The 18961-nt window shown below is 50.9% G+C and overlaps 2 protein-coding genes across 4 annotated transcripts; one reads left to right on the forward strand and one right to left on the reverse strand.

Moving 5' to 3' along the window:
- The first annotated feature begins 131 nt into the window (after window positions 1-131).
- LOC132461439 (TBC1 domain family member 8B-like) lies at window positions 132-11503 on the forward strand. The gene is made up of 10 exons (XM_060056524.1): window positions 132-146; window positions 393-742; window positions 1578-1707; window positions 2876-2974; window positions 3077-3145; window positions 3418-3658; window positions 4147-4212; window positions 7803-7850; window positions 7961-8058; window positions 8901-11503. Exons 1-10 carry the CDS (start codon window positions 132-134, stop codon window positions 9513-9515), a joined length of 1731 nt encoding a protein of 576 aa, XP_059912507.1. The 3' UTR covers window positions 9516-11503.
- Window positions 11504-13890: 2387 nt separating this feature from the next.
- LOC132462111 (gap junction alpha-3 protein-like) lies at window positions 13891-17428 on the reverse strand. 3 transcript variants are annotated; one of them, XR_009526722.1, is made up of 3 exons: window positions 17114-17427; window positions 14553-15885; window positions 13891-14306 (listed from the first exon to the last, which is right to left on the reverse strand). XR_009526722.1 is itself a non-coding variant. In XM_060057718.1 (2 exons), the coding sequence occupies exon 2, from the start codon at window positions 15819-15821 to the stop codon at window positions 14655-14657; it is 1167 nt and encodes a 388-aa protein (XP_059913701.1). In that variant the 5' UTR covers window positions 15822-15882; window positions 17114-17428; the 3' UTR covers window positions 13891-14654. The 3 variants fall into 3 exon arrangements, 2 of the variants coding, with proteins under 2 accessions (XP_059913701.1, XP_059913700.1); XM_060057718.1 differs by having other exon boundaries at window positions 13891-15882; window positions 17114-17428; XM_060057717.1 differs by having other exon boundaries at window positions 13891-15885; window positions 17114-17426.
- Between the last annotated feature and the right edge of the window lie 1533 nt (window positions 17429-18961).

Below are 18961 nucleotides of genomic sequence, written 5' to 3' on the forward strand. Positions count from 1 at the left end.
GATAGTGCCATTCTTGTGTGTGTGAGGAGGTGTATTACTAACAGTTGCTGAACACTCAAGAGCTGTTAACAAATGGTTTAAAGGTAAATATTAATATAAATATACCTGTTGGCTCTTTCGTGCCGCGGGAGATGACAGCAAAGAGAGTAGAGACCACAGTAGAGACTACAGTAAAACCTGAAGCACAAAACAAATAGTATCATATCGTTGCAAAGCGAACGAGCATGTGAATGTACCGAAGGTGTGCACAGAACCCTCTATGTAGGGTTAGGTGGCCTTAGGTGACCTTGGGTGTCTTGAAAGGCGCCTCTAAATTAAATGTATTATTATTATTATATATATGTTCTGTGCATTCACACTCTGACCGTACTTGGCGTGTCTGGTTCTCTGAGGTCCTGTGTGTGCCGGAGGGTCTAGAGCTCATCTATACACCACCCCCCCCCCCCCCCTCCTCAGGAGCCCTGGTGGACCAGGCGGTCTTCGAGGAGCTGATCCGGGACCACCTGCCCCAGCTGGTGGAGCACATGGCGGACCTGAGCTTCTTCTCGTCGGTGTCGCTGTCCTGGTTCCTCACGCTGTTCGTCAGCGTGCTGCCCATCGAGAGCGCCGTCAACGTGGTGGACTGCTTCTTCTACGACGGCGTGAAGGCCATCCTGCAGCTGGGCCTGGCCGTGCTGGGCGCCAACATGGAGGCCCTCATCAGTTGCCACGACGACGCCGAGGCGGTCACCATCCTCAACAAGTGGGTGTCCGATGGAGCGAGGTCTTTAGTGGGCTGGGTTAGGTGGGTCTGGGAGGCCTGGCCTGGTCTGAGTGGGTCTGGGTTAGGTGGGTCTGGGTGGGTCTGATTGGGTCTGGGTGGGTCTGGGTTAGGTGGGTCTGGGTGGGACTGAGTGGGTCTGGGTGGGTCTAAAGCAGGGGTTCTCAAAGTTTTGACAGCTGAGGGCCAATTTAGGAACCCAGAATTTGACTGAGGGCCGCCAAAGGAAATAAATTAGGCGGGAAACGCCGTCAGCATCCCAGTGTTGAAAAAAAACATCTGGGAGGACCTCTGGGAGGGAGGTCAAGTGCGGTCTAAATCACAAAACTGAGGTTCATCCTTTTAAAGTAATGTACAGTCGGATTAAACTTAACAAATGGAACAGGATTTAATTGAAAGCTAAGGGTTGACTTTTCTCTTTATATTTATTTATTTGTCTAAATTAATAAAAAAAAAACAATAAAAAAAAAAAAAGTATATTGGTCTGGCTTGGTCTGGGTGGGTCTGGGTGGGTCTGTTCAGTGAGCCGTGTGGGACTCAAGGCTGGGGAGCATATTGGGTCTTATTAGCATTGGGTCTGTTTGTTTTGATCATTAGTATTGGTGATAATAGTTCATATTAGTTTAAAAGGGGAATCCCGTACTGATGAATTAAATATCGGATATAAGTCAAATTAACCTCACTTTATGGATGCGTTAATGAGGGAAGTCAAACTATTCATGTTCCTCATAATCCAAATCCTGCTGAACTCGTTTTTATGAAACATTGTAGTTGGATGTTCTGATGTTATTATTTATTTTTTTTGCTTCCCCGTCAGATTCTTCGACAGCGTGACCAATAAGGACAGCCCCCTGCCGCCCACGGTGCAGCAGGCGTCGCTTAGCAACAGCGACCGGTCCTCCCACGCCACCGTGGACATCAGCGAGTTGATCCGGGAATCCTACGAGGTAGTGGAGAGGATTCTCCCTCACTGTAGGAGGTTCACTGTAGGACTACAGGACTCACTGTAGGACACTCACTGTAGGAGGGTCACTGTAGGACACTCACTGTAGGAGGGTCACTGTAGGACTACAGGACTCACTGTAGGACACTCACTGTAGGACACTCACTGTAGGAGGGTCACTGTAGGACTACAGGACTCACTGTAGGACACTCACTGTAGGAGGGTCACTGTAGGACACTCACTGTAGGACACTCACTGTAGGAGGGTCACTGTAGGACACTCACTGTAGGAGGGTCACTGTAGGACACTCACTGTAGGAGGGTCACTGTAGGACACTCACTGTAGGAGGGTCACTGTAGGACACTCACTGTAGGACACTCACTGTAGGAGGGTCACTGTAGGACACTCACTGTAGGAGGGTCACTGTAGGACTACAGGACTCACTGGAGAAGCTACTCACTGTTGGTCACTCGAACCTCCACCTCACTGCACGCTGCTCACTGGAGTCTCTCACAGTAGCTCTTCCTCATTAGTAGCTACTCACTGTATCTTCTCGCTGTAGCTAGAGGCTGGAGGCTACAGGCTACTCCCTGTAGCTAGAGGCTGGAGGCTACAGGCTACTCCCTGTAGCTCCTCACTGTAGCTAGAGGCTGGAGGCTACAGGCTACTCCCTGTAGCCCCTCACTGTAGCTAGAGGCTACAGGCTACTCCCTGTAGCTCCTCACTGTAGCTAGAGGCTGGAGGCTACAGGCTACTCCCCGTAGCTCCTCACTGTAGCTGGAGGCTGGAGGCTACTCCCTGTAGCTCCTCACTGTGGCTAGAGGCTACAGGCTACTCCCTGTAGCCCCTCACTGTAGCTGGAGGCTGGAGGCTACAGGCTACTCCCTGTAGCCCCTCACTGTAGCTAGAGGCTGGAGGCTACAGGCTACTCCCTGTAGCTCCTCACTGTAGCTGGAGGCTGGAGGCTACTCCCTGTAGCTCCTCACTGTGGCTAGAGGCTACAGGTTACAGGCTACTCCCTGTAGCCCCTGACTAGATAGAGGCTGGAGGCTACTTAGTGAAACTCTTCCTGTAGTTCTCCACTACACTCTTCACTCTAGCTCCCTGTAGATCGTTTGTGTGTCCTCGCTGACCCAGAGTCTCCTCCCCGCTCTCTCTCTCTCTCTCCTCAGAAGTACGGCAGCATCCGCTCGGAGGACGTGGAGAGCTCCAGGAAGAGGAACAAGCTGTTTGTGATCCAGACCCTGGAGGACACCACCAAGCAGAACGTGGTGGGCGGACCCTTTGGTTTGATGGGATGTGACGTGTGGCGGCCCGGGGGGCTCGCTCGGTTAACCCTGACCTCGTTTCCTTTCCTATCTCCTCGCTCCTAGCTCCGCGTCGTGTCACAAGAAGTCAAATTCAGCGCCTCACAGTTGGACGACCTGTACTACCTGTTTAAGGTGAGGACACCGCGGTCATCCTCACATATGAATACCGGGGGGGGGGGGGTTGTTGGTTCGAACCCCAAGGTCCATAGCCGAACTTGTAGGCATCCTAGACTAAGATGACCCTTGACCCCGACCTGCTCCTAGATGACCTGTTCCTGAATCCACGGCAAATCAAAGCATCTGCTGAAATTAATAAGATTTTCCTGTCTGGGACCAGAAAAGTGGAGCTTATCTTGCCTTGAATTGCAGCTAACGATAGCATCCTGTCGGTGTCTGGCCTACAGAGGCAGCACTTCCTCAGCTGCTACTGGATGATCGACAGCCCGGCGCTGATGCACCACGACCCCAGCCAGCCGTACCTGGACCAGTACCAGCTGGGCTTCCAGCAGTTCAGCCTGCTGTTCTCCCTGCTGGAGCCCTGGGCGGCCTGCTCCGCCACCCACAGCCTCTCGCTGTGGGTCTGCCGGCTCATCGACCACAACCAGGACGGCCTCGTCAACTTCAAGGAGTTCTGCTCCGCCCTGGGTGAGATGTGTGGCCTCTCTCTCTCTCTTGTGCTCTCTCTCTCTCTCTCTCTTGTGCTCTCTCTCTCTCTCTCACTCACTCACTCACTCACTCACTCACTCACTCACTCACTCACTCACTCACTCACTCACTCACTCACTCACTCACTCACTCACTCACTCACTCACTCACTCACTCACTCACTCACTCACTCACTCACTCACTCACTCTCTGGTAAGATGTATGGCCTTCTCACTCACTCACTCACTCACTCACTCACTCACTCACTCACTGGTGGTATGACCTCTCTCACTGGTGAGATGCATGATCATCTCTCTAACTGGTCTCTCTGATGTTCTGGTGTCTAAACTGGACCTGATCGCTCTGTCTCTGCTGTTCTGGTCTCTCTGGTGTCTAAACTATACCTGTTGTCTCTGTCTCTGATGTTCTGGTCTCCAAACCAGACCCGGTCTAGTCTCTGATTTTCTGGTCTCTCTGGTGGTCCACAGACATCTTTTACCACGGGTCCTTCACCGACAAGCTGAAGTTCCTCTTCAAGCTGCATCTGCCTCCAGGTACGTCCTGTGAATACTTCATGAAGATGTCAGGAGCCTTGTTGAGTTGAGATGTTCGGGATGCGATGGCTTATCTTGTTCCTCGTCTTTGATTCTGAAACTGTCGTTCTATATCGGAGTTGGCAGCTGTTGGGTTAGATTAGTCACCCGGATAAATCTATAAATAACAAGCCTGGCAGAGATTAAACATGAAAATCTGTTTAAAGTAATGGATATCTTAATTATTTAAGGGCTCAGTCGACTCGTCAGCGGCGGTGTCAACATGTTGACAGAACACGGGAATACGTGATTTGAGTCGGTAACAAGCAGCTGTGGGCTCTCGGCTCCTAAACAGCTCTGATAATCTGTCTTTCTCTCTCAGTCTAAATATAACCTGGTGTGAACCGCGTGGCCGGGCTGGGAAGAGAGTGTCCTTCAGTCAGGGGCTAGTGTGCTACTGTGTCTGGGATGTGTGTCTGTGTGTGCGTCAGTGTGTGTGTATTTGTGTCAGTTTGTATGCCTGTGTGTTGGTTTTTGTGAATGTGTGTTTTTTTGTTTGTGTGCATTGATGTGTGTTGATCTGTGTATATGGGTGTTGGTGTGTGTGTGTGTCTGTGCGTTGATGTGCGTTGATCTGTGTATATGGGTGTTGGTGTGTGTGTCCGGTGTGTGTGTGTGTGTGTGTGTGTGTGTGTGTGTGTGTGTGTGTGTGTGTGTGTGTGTGTGTGTGTGTGTGTGTGTGTGTGTGTGTGTGTGTGTGTGTGTGTGTGTGTGTGTGTGTGTGTTCAGTGTATGCTCCACAGAGCTTGCCTGAGGAGACGAATGGGAATCATGCACATGCTGGGTAGGATATGCACACACTCTCACACAAAGGGGTGTATGTGCCTTTGTGTGCGTGTGTACGTGCCTTTGTGTGTGTGTGTGTGTGTGTGCACGTTCGTGCGTGTGTTTGGAGGTGAGTGGAGCAGATGGGATCCCCGGTGTGTAGGTGAGAGCGATGACGTCTCTGCAGACCTCCTATCCAAACCAGACCAGCGCGGGGGTGTGGTCGTGTAGGGGTCAGGGCGTTAGCTTCACAGACAAAAAGGGTCTGATCCCCAACGTCCGCAGTCCTGCCGTGGACACCTAGAGCGAGATGGCCCCTGACCCCGTCTGCTCCTCAAGAACCTGTCTCTGAATGAACCCACTGTACGATGATATCAAACACCTGCTAGGGAACACGAAATTAACAATGAGTACTTGGTAGTAAATAGGGCTTTGAGCAAAAATCATACTCGAAGTTTGTTTGTTTATTAACATTAATATTCGAATATATTCGAATATTTATTAATAATATTCTGACCATTAAATGCCTTCAGTAAGACCTGGATTAGGCTTTGCGAGGTTTGTTTACCGGCGTTGCTATGGTTACCGGTATTGCGTGTTCCAACGGTTTATTAGGATTCTAATAAATCGCTGTCTAATCAATCACTTCATTCACTGCCTCTTCCGTGGTCATTGCAATATTATGAATAGATTGCGTCGGGTTCTCCGACGTCTCTCCCTCTTGGCCTGCCCATAACAGGTTCCAATATTGATATTCAAATTATATTCGATTAACGAAGTTCGGAGTCAAAGCCCTAGTAGTAAAAGAGCACAGTATATCTGGAGAGCCACATAGGGGGATAAACACACTGAGGACATAGACATCCACATGGTAACAAATATGTGCAGTATGTATGTTCTATGAGGTCCACGTCTACGACACCAGCCCCGTGACCATGCACCATTCACTAGAGGCTCGTGCTATAGACACGAACCTGATAGAACATACATATTGTGCATAGAGCAGTATGTATGGACACTAGGCAAGTGTTCTAGACGTGAACCTCATAGAAGACACGTGCTGTACTATGTGCAGTATGTGTGTTCTATGAGGTCCACGTCTATTCCACCAGCCCGGTGTTCACGTCTATAGCACTAGAGGCCGGTGTTGTAGGCGTGAACCTCGAACGTACATACTGTACTGTGCAGTTTGTATGTTCTATGAGGTTCAGGTCTATAACACCAGCCCGGTGTCTCTCCACTCACCACTCACTAGAGGCGGGTGCTGTTGACGACGTGAACCTCATCGTAACATACAGCACTCTGTGGTGGCAGTAGCTGGTGTCAGTGGACATCTTCCATGCCTTCTTCTCCAGGGACGGGCTGGCTCTGATAGGAGACACTGGGGGGGAGGGGAGGGGAGGTGGGGGGGGGGGGGTTTATGGCCCTGTTAGCTCGACGCCGCCGCGCGCCATATCCAACGCGGACTCTGAGCACGGACGTGGCATTTATGGCTGACGTGCTGTCAAGGTCTTATCGCCATGGCAACACGGGGGCCAAGGCATGCCGGTGGAAACACGAGCAGGCACACCCCCAGGAACGCACACAGGGGATTCTAACGCCAGCATGTATGGAAGGATCGGCGGTAGCTGGTTTGTGTCGAGATGTTGGGACCAAATAGTTTAAAGGTGACATAATATACCAGCAGGTTTTAGTGTCATTACAAGCCATTTTGAAAATCTGCCTCTTCTGACACCACATGTGGCCTTGTCCACCTGGATGTATAATGGATAGATTAGCAACGTTTGCTACAGTCCACTGGGTAGGCTGGTAGAGTGATCTATCCAGCACACACGCACACCTGGTGGTATAATATGTCACCTTTTAATAGTGTGACATCATCAGTTTGAACACTAACGGAACATGTTTGTCTGTGAATATACCTGGTGTACTTTGTTTAGTTAGTACTAGTTTGGTTTTAGTAGTTTAGTCATTTAGCGACCGCCTCGTCCTCCCAGTGTCCCCGGCTAGAGGAGGAATGTTCACCCTTTCATAAACCTCACCCCTTCACCCAGTAACACGTGTGTCTGGTCGCTCCCATCCCACGGCTGTTCTCTATCGGGTCCTCACTGCGCTTCTTCTTCTTCTCCTCTACGCTGCTGTGTTTCTGACGCCCCGCCGCGACCTTCGACCTCGTAGCGTTCACAGGCGCCCCCTCCCTCTCGGGGGAGCGGAGGGTCTCTGCGTCCCAGGACCCCCCCCACCTCGCTAGACTCACCGGTCAGCCTCTTCCTGTCTCCCGTCTCTCGCTGTCTTTCACTTTCACTTTCACTTTCACTTTCTTGCTTATCTTATGTTGCAACAATAGCAGACTAATAACCATTTATTGGTCTTTTTTTTATTATTTATTTTTATTGGTGATCGTTTTTTTCCATACATTTTATTAATTAGCTTTGTAGTTTGTGAATAGGCTTTTTGTACAATTAAATTACCGTCTCATTAGCGGTTATTGTTTTGAGACTTTTATTATTGGTTTTCATCGTTTTTCTGACATTTTTATGAACTACAATTTATTGGAATGTTGTTTTTCATAAGTTTGATGAATTATCTTTTATGGTGTTGATTACTTTTCGTTGATAATTGATTAACTTTTTTATGGTGAATAACCTCAGTACCTTTCTTTAGCTCAGTAGTTCTACCCCGCCTGCTCATACATTGCTTACAAGCTGCATGTGTGCTATGTATATATGTGTGTACTTCTGTGTGTACATATGCTATATATCTGTGTGTACATGTATCTCACACAGCGTTTGAGCTCCCAGAGGATGGTGTGATCAGAAAGAGTCCTGAAAGAGGTAAAGTTGCCCCTCCTCCTCTCCTCGTGCGTTCAGACTAGCGGCAGGTAGAAGTCTGACCCCAGCTCTGCGTCCGGGCTGACTGTTTCCCTCTCTGCTTGTGTTGGCAGGGAGAGGGAAGGTGGACCTGCAGGCCTACCTGAAACAGTGGCAGGACGAGATCCTGAAGAAGGAGGAGACCATCAAAGACCTGCCCAGAATCAACCAGGTACACTTATTCTCTTGATGATTCCTTGACAGTACAGATACTGGTCATTAGGAAGCAGGTAGGGGTTAGATAGTACAGAGACAGGTCATTAAGGAGCAGGTAGGGGTTAGACAGTACAGAGAGGTCATTAAGGAGCAGGTAGGGGTTAGACAGTACAGAGACAGGTCATTAAGAAGCTGGTAGGGGTTAGACAGTACAGAGACTGGTCGTTAAGGAGCAGGTAGGGGTTAAACAGTACAGAGACAGGTCATTAAGGAGCAGGTAGGGGTTAGACAGTACAGAGACAGGTCATTAAGGAGCAGGTAGGGGTTAGACAGTACGGAGACGGGTCATTAAGGAGCAGGTAGGGGTTAGATAGTACAGATACAGGTCATTAAGGAGCAGGTAGGGGTTAGACAGTACAGAGACAGGTCATTAAGGAGCAGGTAGGGGTTAGACAGTACAGAGACAGGTCATTAGGGAGCAGGTAGGGGTTAGACAGTACAGAGACAGGTCATTAAGGAGCAGGTAGGGGTTAGACAGTACAGAGACAGGTCATTAGGGAGCAGGTAGGGGTTAGACTGTACAGAGACAGGTCATTAAGGATCAGGTAGGGGTTAGACAGTACAGAGACAGGTCATTAAGGATCAGGTAGGGGTTAGACATTATCGTATCTACATATAAATATAACTGTTAAATTGATATGTTGTGATGGTGTGAATAGTGTGACTCCATAGTTGATCCAGTCCAGTACTGGTATCGGTCACATAGTTGTTATAGCCAGTCCAGTACTGGTGTTGATGATACAGCTGATAGGACCAGTCCGGTACTGCTGTGGGTCATACTGGTCCTCGTCTCCCCAGGCCCAGTTCATCCAGCTCTCTAAGACCATGTACAACCTGTTCCACGGCGACCCGGAGGAGGAGGAGCTGTACCGCGCCGTGGCCCGCGTCACCAGCCTGCTCCTCCGCATGGAGGAGGTGGGGAGGAGGCTGCAGGAGCCCGCCAGCCCCCAGAAGACCCCCCCGGCTCCCCCCGCCGGTCCCCCCGAGCAGGGGGAGGGGGAGGGGGAGGGGGAGGAGCAGAGGGAGGAGCAGAGGGAGGAGCAGGCCTCCTCTTCCTCCGCTGTGCAAAAGGACTCCCCCACCTCCTCCTCTTCACCCTCCACGGTGCAGAAGGACTCGCCCACCTCCTCCCCCGCCTCTTCCTCCTCCCCCGCCTCTTCCTCCTCCCCCACCTCCTCCCCCACCTCCGCGGTGCAGAAAGACTCCCCCTCCTCCTCCTCCCCCCCCCCCACCTCCGCGGTGCAGAGGGACTCCCCCGTCTCCGGCGAGGTGGACTGGTCCTTCTCCTTCGAGCAGATCCTGGCCTCGCTCCTCAACGAGCCCAAGGTGGTGTTCTTCTTCGAGCGGCCCGTGGACGCGGACGCCCGGCTGGCCCACGCCCGGGCCCAGCAGCTCAGACCCAGGGCCAAGTGAGGCGCCCCGGGGTGGGGGCGTCCGGTCGGTCCGCAACCCTCCATCCCCCCCTTTGAGGACCACGGGGGCTGTGGTCCCCCCCCTCCGGTCGGTAGACCCTCTCACTCAAACCAGCAGCCCGGGTCCTGAAGTCCGACCGCGCTCTTTGTGGTCCGCGGGTTCGAGTTCTCCCTGAGAACGCCAGCCGCGTCGCCGCCCGACCACTCGCCACGGAGAGGAACCGCGTGCTCTCCGTCTCCGGCCCCCTTGTTGCTACGGCGACCGAGTCCGAAAAAAACACAGTGAACGGATGGACGCGGTGAGTCACGCCGGCTCCAGCTTCTCCCGTGAGTCATCGCGGTGAGTTGTCACGTTCCCCGGAGCCAAGGAACGCCAGTGATCTGTTATTACTGACCTTCACTAAAACAGGATCTAAAGAGAGGAGATAATTAGTGAACAATTCCAGCCCACCTTTAAAAAAAAATCTATTTTCGATTTGTTGATTAATTTCTGACTAGCACCTGCCGTCGTTTGATATGTAGACAAGGTTTGGAAACGGGATCTGGTGTACATAGTCTGGTTTGGAGACCGGATCTGGTGTCCTAGTCTGAATACGTAGATCAGGTTTGACACAGGATCTGGTGTCCTAGTCTGAATACGTAGATCATGTTTGGAGACAGGATCTGGTTTATATAGTCTGAATACGTAGATCAGGTTTGAAGATGGGTGTTGTACAGGTTGATGTAACTCCACCGGCCATATTAGATGTTCAGTGTTGTCAATGAGTTACGATGTGAGGCTTGAGCAATAACTCGTGGAACAGCAAAGGCTATACTAATGGCACAAAAGTTATGGCACAAAACTGCCATCTCATGTCCGAGACAGGTAATGGTAGTTTGAGAAAGAAGTTGGGGTTAAGAAATCACTTGTTTCTCCATGGTAACCTTGTGTAAGTAGAGTGATTAGCCAATCAAAAATCGACCCCTTGAGTGACATCACAAGTGGGAGTGTTCCATCCAGATGCATGATGGGGAAGATCATGCAGTTGGGCATGAACCGTGGTGGACTTTCCTACTGGTGATGTCACTATGGGTAGGTTTGGGGGTAAAAAGGGGCATCCACTTCTTGGATTATGCATCGTATGTTTTCTCATTGAAGCTCCAAAGGGAATGCATGGCTGAACCACGTACTGTTGAAGCGCTTTACGTTCTCGTTATGCTCCTGTGTTGAAGAGCGTTTCCTTTGATAACTGTCGTCGAGACTCGAGCTGGGATCTTTGTATTTTTTATGGCATGAGTTTGTGGTTTGCCTTCCGAAACACTTGCACTTTTGTGTCAGTATGTCGCAGCGTACGTTCAGTGTCTGTTTTGCTCACGTCTCAGGGTGAAATGTAATTGGTCGGATTTGGATTTTTGGGCTGGCTGTGTTTTTGTTTCATTTCAAATTAAAAGCCCCCCCTGTAGGGTCCTTACAGGGCTGTGATCCATGCTGAGTGCTGACCGCAGAAGACAAGATGAGCCCGGTTACCGTCGGTTAACCAGACACTCTTCACTTATTCAGTCTTCTGCGTTCACATTTCCAGTTTTATATGTGTTCTATGAATTCCCAGATTTTGTTGTCAAAAGTAAAATGTGTTGCAGAGTTGTACATTAAGAGCTTGGAGTCATATCGCCGTGGAAACTTTGGATCCCAAACATTCCGAATCACTTTCAGAGATTTATGCAAAGAAATGTAGAAGTATAGAAACGTAGAAAAGATAGGAACATAGAGGGATTTTAGGAGAAATAGGGATCTTCATCTAACTCATTAAAGCACACCCCTCATAGCATGTAGGACCATGTGGATGGAATATACATATTTATATATAGAAATATCTATATTGATATATGTATTATATGTTCTTACCATGTGAACAGTAACGATTCTGTTGTCGGTCGACTGAAAACCTGCCTTGGGTAAAAGATGTATATGTGTATCTATAAATAAATATATATAATAAGGATATGAAAGACATGTAATTGGTGGTTCTGATCTTCAGGGGGAGGGGGAGGGGGAGGGGGGTATGAGTCACCAGCTCCACTCTGAGCTCTGGTCCTAAGCGTCATCCCCCCACTGTCCATCAACCTCTGTCCATCAACCTCTGTCCATCACCCACTGTCCATCAACCTCCGTCCATCAACCTCTGTCCATCAACCTCTGTCCATCAACCTCTGTCCATCAACCACTGTCCATCACTCACTGTCCATCAACCTCTGTCCATCAACCTCTGTCCATCAACCTCTGTCCATCAACCTCTGTCCATCACTCACTCCTCATGGTGTCACCTAGAGTCAATGGGTCACACACACACACACACACACACACACACACACACACACACACACACACACACACTCTCTCTTCACCTCCACTTCGACTTCTTTGTCACCGTGGTTGCTCGGTCGCTCTGGGGCGGTTTCCATGGAGACCAGGGCTGTGTTCCACCTCCAGAAGCGGTGGCTCTCCGTCTCCGCCGTGGGGATGAACCTGACCCGGGTTAGTGTGGACCCCCCCCCCCCCCCCCGACCCGGGAGGGGGGGTGCGGCCGGCTACAAACGGACATCTCTCCAGGACCCGGCCTGCCACGCCCGGCCCGGGTCGAGTGTCTCGGGGGACATCATTCAAGGTGTCAGGCCCGCTCTATTCTGGACGGCAGAGATTTGGTGTCAGAGGGCGGGGTGGGGGGGGGTCCGACCCGTCACCTGTCCCGCGGGGGTCCGCCCGGTCCTCCGCCGCTGCTCTGGGAACCAGGCCTACTGGGACCAGGGCCTACTGGGACCAGGCCTACTGGGACCAAGGCCTACTGGGACCAGGGCCTACTGGGACCGGGCCTACTGGGACCGGGCCTACTGGGACCGGGCCTACTGGGAACCAGGGCCTACTGGGAACCAGGGCCTGCTGGAACCAGGGCCTGCTGGGACCAGGCCTACTGGGAACCAGGCCTACTGGTACCATGGCCTACTGGGAACCAGGGCTACTGGGAACCAGGCCTGCTGGGAACCAGGGCCTGCTGGGAACCAGGCCTACTGGGAACCAGGGCCTACTGGGAGCCAGGCCTACTGGGAGCCAGGCCTACTGGGAACCAGGCCTACTGGGTACCATGGCCTACTGGGGACCAGGGCCTACTGGGGACCAGGGCCTACTGGGACCAGGCCTACTGGGGACCAGGGCCTACTGGGACCAGGCCTACTGGGGACCAGGGCCTACTGGGACCAGGCCTACTGGTACCATGGCCTACTGGGACCAGGCCTACTGGGACCAGGCCTACTGGGACCAGGGCCTACTGGGAACCTGGCCTACTGGGACTAGGCCTACTGGGACCATGGCCTTCAGGGGCCGATGGACGACACGGCTCTGATGTCATATTAATATTGATATCTGGATTTGGACTGATATTTCTCATAATGTATACATTTAGATTAGTCTGTGAGATACAGCCGACACTCGCACGCACACACACAGGCACAGAAGCACACACACATGAACACAAGCACACACACAGGCACGCATGCACGCATACACTCACGCATGGCCACACACAGGCAAGCACACATGCACACACACACACACACACACACACACTGCCACACATGCATGCACTCATGCACACACACACACACGCGCACGGATGGCCACATGTAGGCATGCATGCACACACACACGCGCGGCCACACACATGCACGTTTCCATGCAAGAACACACACCCACACACACACAGACACACACACACACACACACACACACACCGTTTGTGTACCCCGGGCATATAAAGCAGACTGCTGGTCTGGTCCTGGTTTGGATGTTTTGCCCAGCAGCTATATCGGAGCCAGCCCAAACTGGATGTGAAATGAATAGTTTAGAAGATTGAAATGGAAATCTTCCTCACATCTCCGGTGCTCGGTTTTCCACTTCATTCGTTAGTTCAAATTCACCTCGGAAACTCAGTTGACATTCACTACTAGTCACTACTTTACACACTTTATACCGTAACCTACCTGAACATAAGATAATATAATAGATGTGATATCTGAGTCCCTGGTTTACTTGGATATTCTCAGCTGGTCTTTGGTCTTTACATAAAACCACCACACCCACACACACACGCACACACACACACACACACACACACACACACACACACACACACACACACACACACACACACACACACACACACATGCGTTTTGTCTGCTGGTTATTTATATACCAGAGAGCTGCCCTGGAGTCAGCACAGTAGAAGTTTCATCCCAGTTTGTCCTTTAAACACTGTGTACACACAAATGCGCAAAGCATGAAATTGAACCATAAAAACAACACAATGTGACACTTAATGAAACAATACTCAATCACAACCAGATTAAGGGGGAAATAATTTACTTTAGCGTAAACAGTTTTCACAAGGGCGAGCCACATTTTGTCAACCACATTAAGGACATTAAAAGGCTCCTCATCTGTTATCGTAACGGGAAACCATTCAGACGGAAGCAAAGTCATGTTTCTATTCCAGTGCTGAACTGCATGCTGGCTCAGTGGGTTCTGACTGCACGCTCCAAAACATGAACAATGGTAACTCCTACTTTTCACAGTTTCAGTTTTATTCAAGTACTTAATGGCTTTTAAACACACAGCGTCTCCACCGATCACCCGCGCCCCTTCACCACTTTACTGGCAGTAACAGGCTCCACCCAAGTCTTGATGCCATTCTCCGCTCCACCTTAAGGAACTCCACCCACATCTTGATGCCGTTCTTTGCTACAGCTCCAGCTCCTCCACCTCCACCCTGACACCGTCCTCCTCCAGATCTCCTTCTCCTCCACCTCCACCCTGACACCGTCCTCCTCTAGATCTCCTCCACCTCCACCCTGACACCGTCCTCCTCCAGATCTCCTTCTCCTCCACCTCCACCCTGACACCGTCCTCCTCTAGATCTCCTCCACCTCCACCCTGACACCGTCCTCCTCTAGATCTCCTTCTCCTCCACCTCCACCCTGACACCGTCCTCCTCTAGATCTCCTCCACCTCCACCCTGACACCGTCCTCCTCCAGATCTCCTTCTCCTCCACCTCCACCTGGACACTGTCCTCTCGATCTGCCGCTCCTCCACCCTGACGCCACCCTCCTCTAGATCTTCAGATCGTCGCCGCGCGTCTTGGTGTTGCTGTGTTTGCTCGTCTGGCTGTTGCGTCGCTTGTTCTCCGCCGGTCTCTCGAAGGGCCCGCCGCCGCCGCCGCCGCCGCCGCCGCCGCCGCCGCCGCCGCTCTTGTTCTCGGCGTCGTCGCTCTCCGCCCGCCGCTCCACCGCCAGGTTGTCGCGGTTCTGCTTGGACACGGCCTTGCTGTTGTAGGGGTTGCTGTAGGCGGCGGCGCCGGGCTCGGCCAGGCCGTAGCTGGAGTCGCCGTGGAAGGCCTCCCCGCCGCCGCCGACGCCCCGCCCGCGAGCGGTGTAGTAGTTGTAGTTGGGGACAAAGTGCATCACGGCGGGCGCCTCGCTGGGCATCCGGGTCAGCTCGGCCTTCCTCTGGCGCGAGCGGCGGAAGCGCAGGCCCTGGTGGCACTTGGTGAAGCCCAGGTGGTAGATCTCCACCAGGTTGAGCAGCAGCGACAGGAAGGCCACCACCAGCATGAACAGGATGAAGATGGTCTTCTCGGTGGGCCGCGAGATGTAGCAGTTGACCGTGTTGGGGCAGGGCCAGCGGTCGCAGGTGTACATGGCCTTCAGCTGGAAGCCGTACAGCATGTACTGCGCCACGATGAAGCCCACCTCGAACAGCGTCTTGAAGATGATGTTGAAGACGTACGTTCGCAGCAGCACCCCGTGCAGACGTACCCGGCCCTGGCCGTCCTTCACCGGCGCCTTCTTGGCCTTGCCGCCTCCTCCTCCTCCTCCTCCTCCTCCTCCTTCGGCCGCCAGCAGCTCCTGCTTCTCGCTGTGCAGCGCGTGCTCCTCCTCGCGGTCCTTCTCCTTCTGCGTCTGCTTCTCCTCCATGCGCACCAGGTGCAGGATGTGGCCCAGGTAGATGAGCGTGGGCGTGGACACGAAGATGATCTGCAGCACCCAGAAGCGGATGTGGGAGATGGGGAAGGTGCGGTCGTAGCAGACGTTCTCACAGCCGGGCTGCTTGGTGTCGCAGGTGAAGCCCGACGACTCGTCGCCCCAAACCTTCTCGGCGGCCGCGCCCAAAACCAGGATGCGGAAGATGAAGAGCACGGTGAGCCACACCTTGCCCACCACGGTGGAGTGCGTCTGGGCGCTCTCCAGCAGCTTCCCCAGCAGGTTCCAGTCGGCCATGGCGACGGTCCCCTTGGCAACAGGCCACCTTCAGATCTACGCAGAGTTCCCCGGGCCGATCCTGCTGGGGACCAGAGGTCAGGGGTCATGTTCATTATTATGTTATAATTACTATTATTATTATATAAATACTTGTTATTAGCGAGTGACACAAGAACGCAGGTCGAGACGTTGACATCCATTTTAACTCTGATTTACGAGCACCAGAACTATGTTACCAGTTACCCTGAACAGGTGCCTTAGAGCGCCCCCTAAAGCATGGGAATAACAATGCATACTGTTGACTATCCATTGCACGCATGACATTAATAGTGTCGCAGAAGGATTCGATGAGGGAGTAAAAGGTTGAGCTGCAGAGTCTTGGATTCCATATGCATCGATATTTATCTTTATGTATATTCAAATAATACAACATTAAAAATATATGCAAATAATAACAATAATTATCAGAAGGAATCGAATAAAACCATGAAAACAGAAACATGAGGGAATAATGAAGATGAACATTAGAGCTGTGCTCTAGTAATCCTATCTGAGTTGGCGCCAACTCTCTGACGGTGTGTTTGTGAAGGGATGAGCGTGGCCAACGAGTTCTGGTATTCCTGGCTTCCAGAGAGCGGGATGAGTGATTGTTGATCATGAATGATGAGTTATTAATCCTAATGATTGTGTTGACGTGGCTTATGACCATCCTATAGAGGTTCACTGGGTTGGGTTTACTCTTTAGTCCTGAACTTGTACAATATTACCCTTTGAATATTGCTCAACCTCTAGGGTTCCTCTGAAAATAAGACAATCCTAACGTATTTATGAAAACCTGAATGAAGACCAGACGAGTGTCTGTTTTTGTTTATCCATTTCATATTTTGTGTGAATAATTAATAATTATTAATATTTAATGTGGGGTTTAGATCAGAACCTTTTTGGAGAGAAGAATATTATGTTACCCTTTCTATTAAATCTAATAACAACATTCTCTCCAGTTAATATCCCTCATATTAAAGTTTAGCACCCAAAGAACACGCCACACAGAGACTTATTTCATCTCTTTTATTTAGGACGCAAAATCGGCTGCGCAAAAAAGGAGAAGCAAGGAGACACAAGGAGACACGGGGAGACACAAGGAGACACAGGGAGACACAAGGAGACACAGGGAGACACAAGGAGACACAAGGAGACACAATGAGACACAGGGAGACACAGGGAGACAAAAGGAGACACAGGAGACATAAGGAGACACAGGAGACATAAGGAGACACAGGAGACATCATCACTCCTCCACCCTGACTCACCCAGCTGCGATCATCTCCCAGAACCAGATCTCGCTCCAGAAATAGTTTGTTGTCTCAGAAAAGCGTAGACGATATCTCTCCGGTCCGCAGACGTCCCATGTCTACCAGGACCTCATCAACCTCTCGTCCCGGTTCAGTCCCTGAGGACCGGGCTCTAACGCAGTGCTTCTGTTCTCAGCTACAGGCCAGGCGGGTCCACTCCACCTCCGTCCAGCTCCAAATGAGAAGGTCCTCGCTGCCCACAGCGTGTCAGGCCGGCGGTCTTCCTGGGATATGTTTACGTGTGACTGTCAGCCGGAACGGGCCAATAGGGATAGAGGTTAGATTGCGACTAGGGGCTTTAAATAGAGGTCTTAAGGGCGTGGCTGTGTTGTTTCCCGGCGAGGGGGCCGACAAGCTGACCTCCGACACTCAGGGAGTTTATAAAAGGTATTCCTCTCGTTAGCCATCCCCATAAACACAAGGTGATGAGCAGGCGCCAGCTAGTGCTAATGCTAGAGACTCTGAGGTCGTTAAGTCCTTCTGAAGGAAGCTGAGACTTGTTAAATCCTTCTGAATGGAACCGGGACTTGTTAAATCCTTCGGCATGACACCAGGACTTGTTAAACACTTCTGAATTAAACCATGACTTGTTAAATCCTTCTGAAGGAAACAATGACTTGTTAAATCCTTCTGAAGGAAACAATGACTTGTTAAATCCTAATGAATGAAACCATGACTACTTTGTAGGCAATCAGACGCAAAAGAGAGTTTGATAATAATTATTGTGTGTGTGTGTGTGTGTATGTGTGCCTGTGTCTGTTGTATGTCGCTGTGCGTTTGTGTGTGTGTGTGTGTGTCTTTGTCTGCGTGTGTCTCTTTGTGTTTGTGTGTGTGTCTCTTTGTGTTTGTGTGTTGTGTGACTGTGTGTGTGTCTGTATGTGCATGTGTATGTGTCGCAATGTGTCTGTGTTGTGTGTGTGTGTGTGTGTGTGTGTCTGTGTTGTACGTTTGTGTGTCTGCCCCAGCTGTTGGTCTGACCCAGTGAACTACTGGCCTTGAGCCAAGCTATTGATAACCCGGGCGCGTGTCTGTGTGTGTCACACTGAATGTGTGTGTGTGTGTGTGTGTGTGTGTGTGTGTGTGTGTGTGTGTGTGTGTGTGTGTGTGTGTGTGTGTGTGTTACTATATGTGTGTGTGTGTGTGTGTGTGTGTGTGTGTGTGTGTGTGTGTGTGTGTGTGTGTGTGTGTGTGTGTCTGTGTGTCTGTGTGTGTGTGTGTGTCCTCCATGATCCTGATGAGATGGCTCCACACAGGTGGACAACTCCGACTTAAAGAGAGGACCTGCTGGTGGCCCCGGGGTCGTGACCCAAGTGTGGTGACCCTATGAAGCCTAAACTCATTCTGTAGACGTCATAAGATCATAAGCTCCCTTTGTTGAGTTTAAACCTGCATTTGAAACATTCCTACCCACAGATTAACTCCATTAAAACACATCGGAACTTGAACGCTTCTCCAGGTAAAGCACGGCAATCCAGAGTCAATCCAAATCAATCCAGAGCCAATCCAGAGTCGATCCAGAGTCAATCCAGAGTCGACATTTTGATAAATAAACCCTATTATTCTCAACCTCTTTTGCCCAACCTTGGGAAAATATCTCATAATAATGTTTAGGCTATAACTTAGGCTACAACGCAAGCCACTAGAGTTTGTATAACTTTAACTGCAACTCAAGCTACTAGAATCTAGTGGTTTGAGCCACTCAAGGTTGTATAGCTGTAGCTACAACTCAAGCAACTAGAGTTGATATAACTTTAACTGCCACGAGAGGTTATATAGCTAGCTGTAGCTACAACTCAAGCTACTAGA

This window comes from Gadus macrocephalus, chromosome 7, assembly GCF_031168955.1.
Source record: "Gadus macrocephalus chromosome 7, ASM3116895v1".
In the NCBI taxonomy this organism is placed as follows: domain Eukaryota; kingdom Metazoa; phylum Chordata; class Actinopteri; order Gadiformes; family Gadidae; genus Gadus; species Gadus macrocephalus.

Coding starts and splice junctions, on each gene's coding strand:
- LOC132462111 (XM_060057718.1), bottom strand. CDS start 15,821: ATGGCCGACTGGAACCTGCTGGGGAAGCTGCTGGAGAGCGCCCAGACG.
- LOC132461439 (XM_060056524.1), top strand. Junction 3,146..3,417: donor ACCTGTACTACCTGTTTAAG/GTGAGGACACCG, acceptor TCTGGCCTACAG/AGGCAGCACTTCCTCAGCTG. Junction 8,059..8,900: donor ACCTGCCCAGAATCAACCAG/GTACACTTATTC, acceptor TCGTCTCCCCAG/GCCCAGTTCATCCAGCTCTC.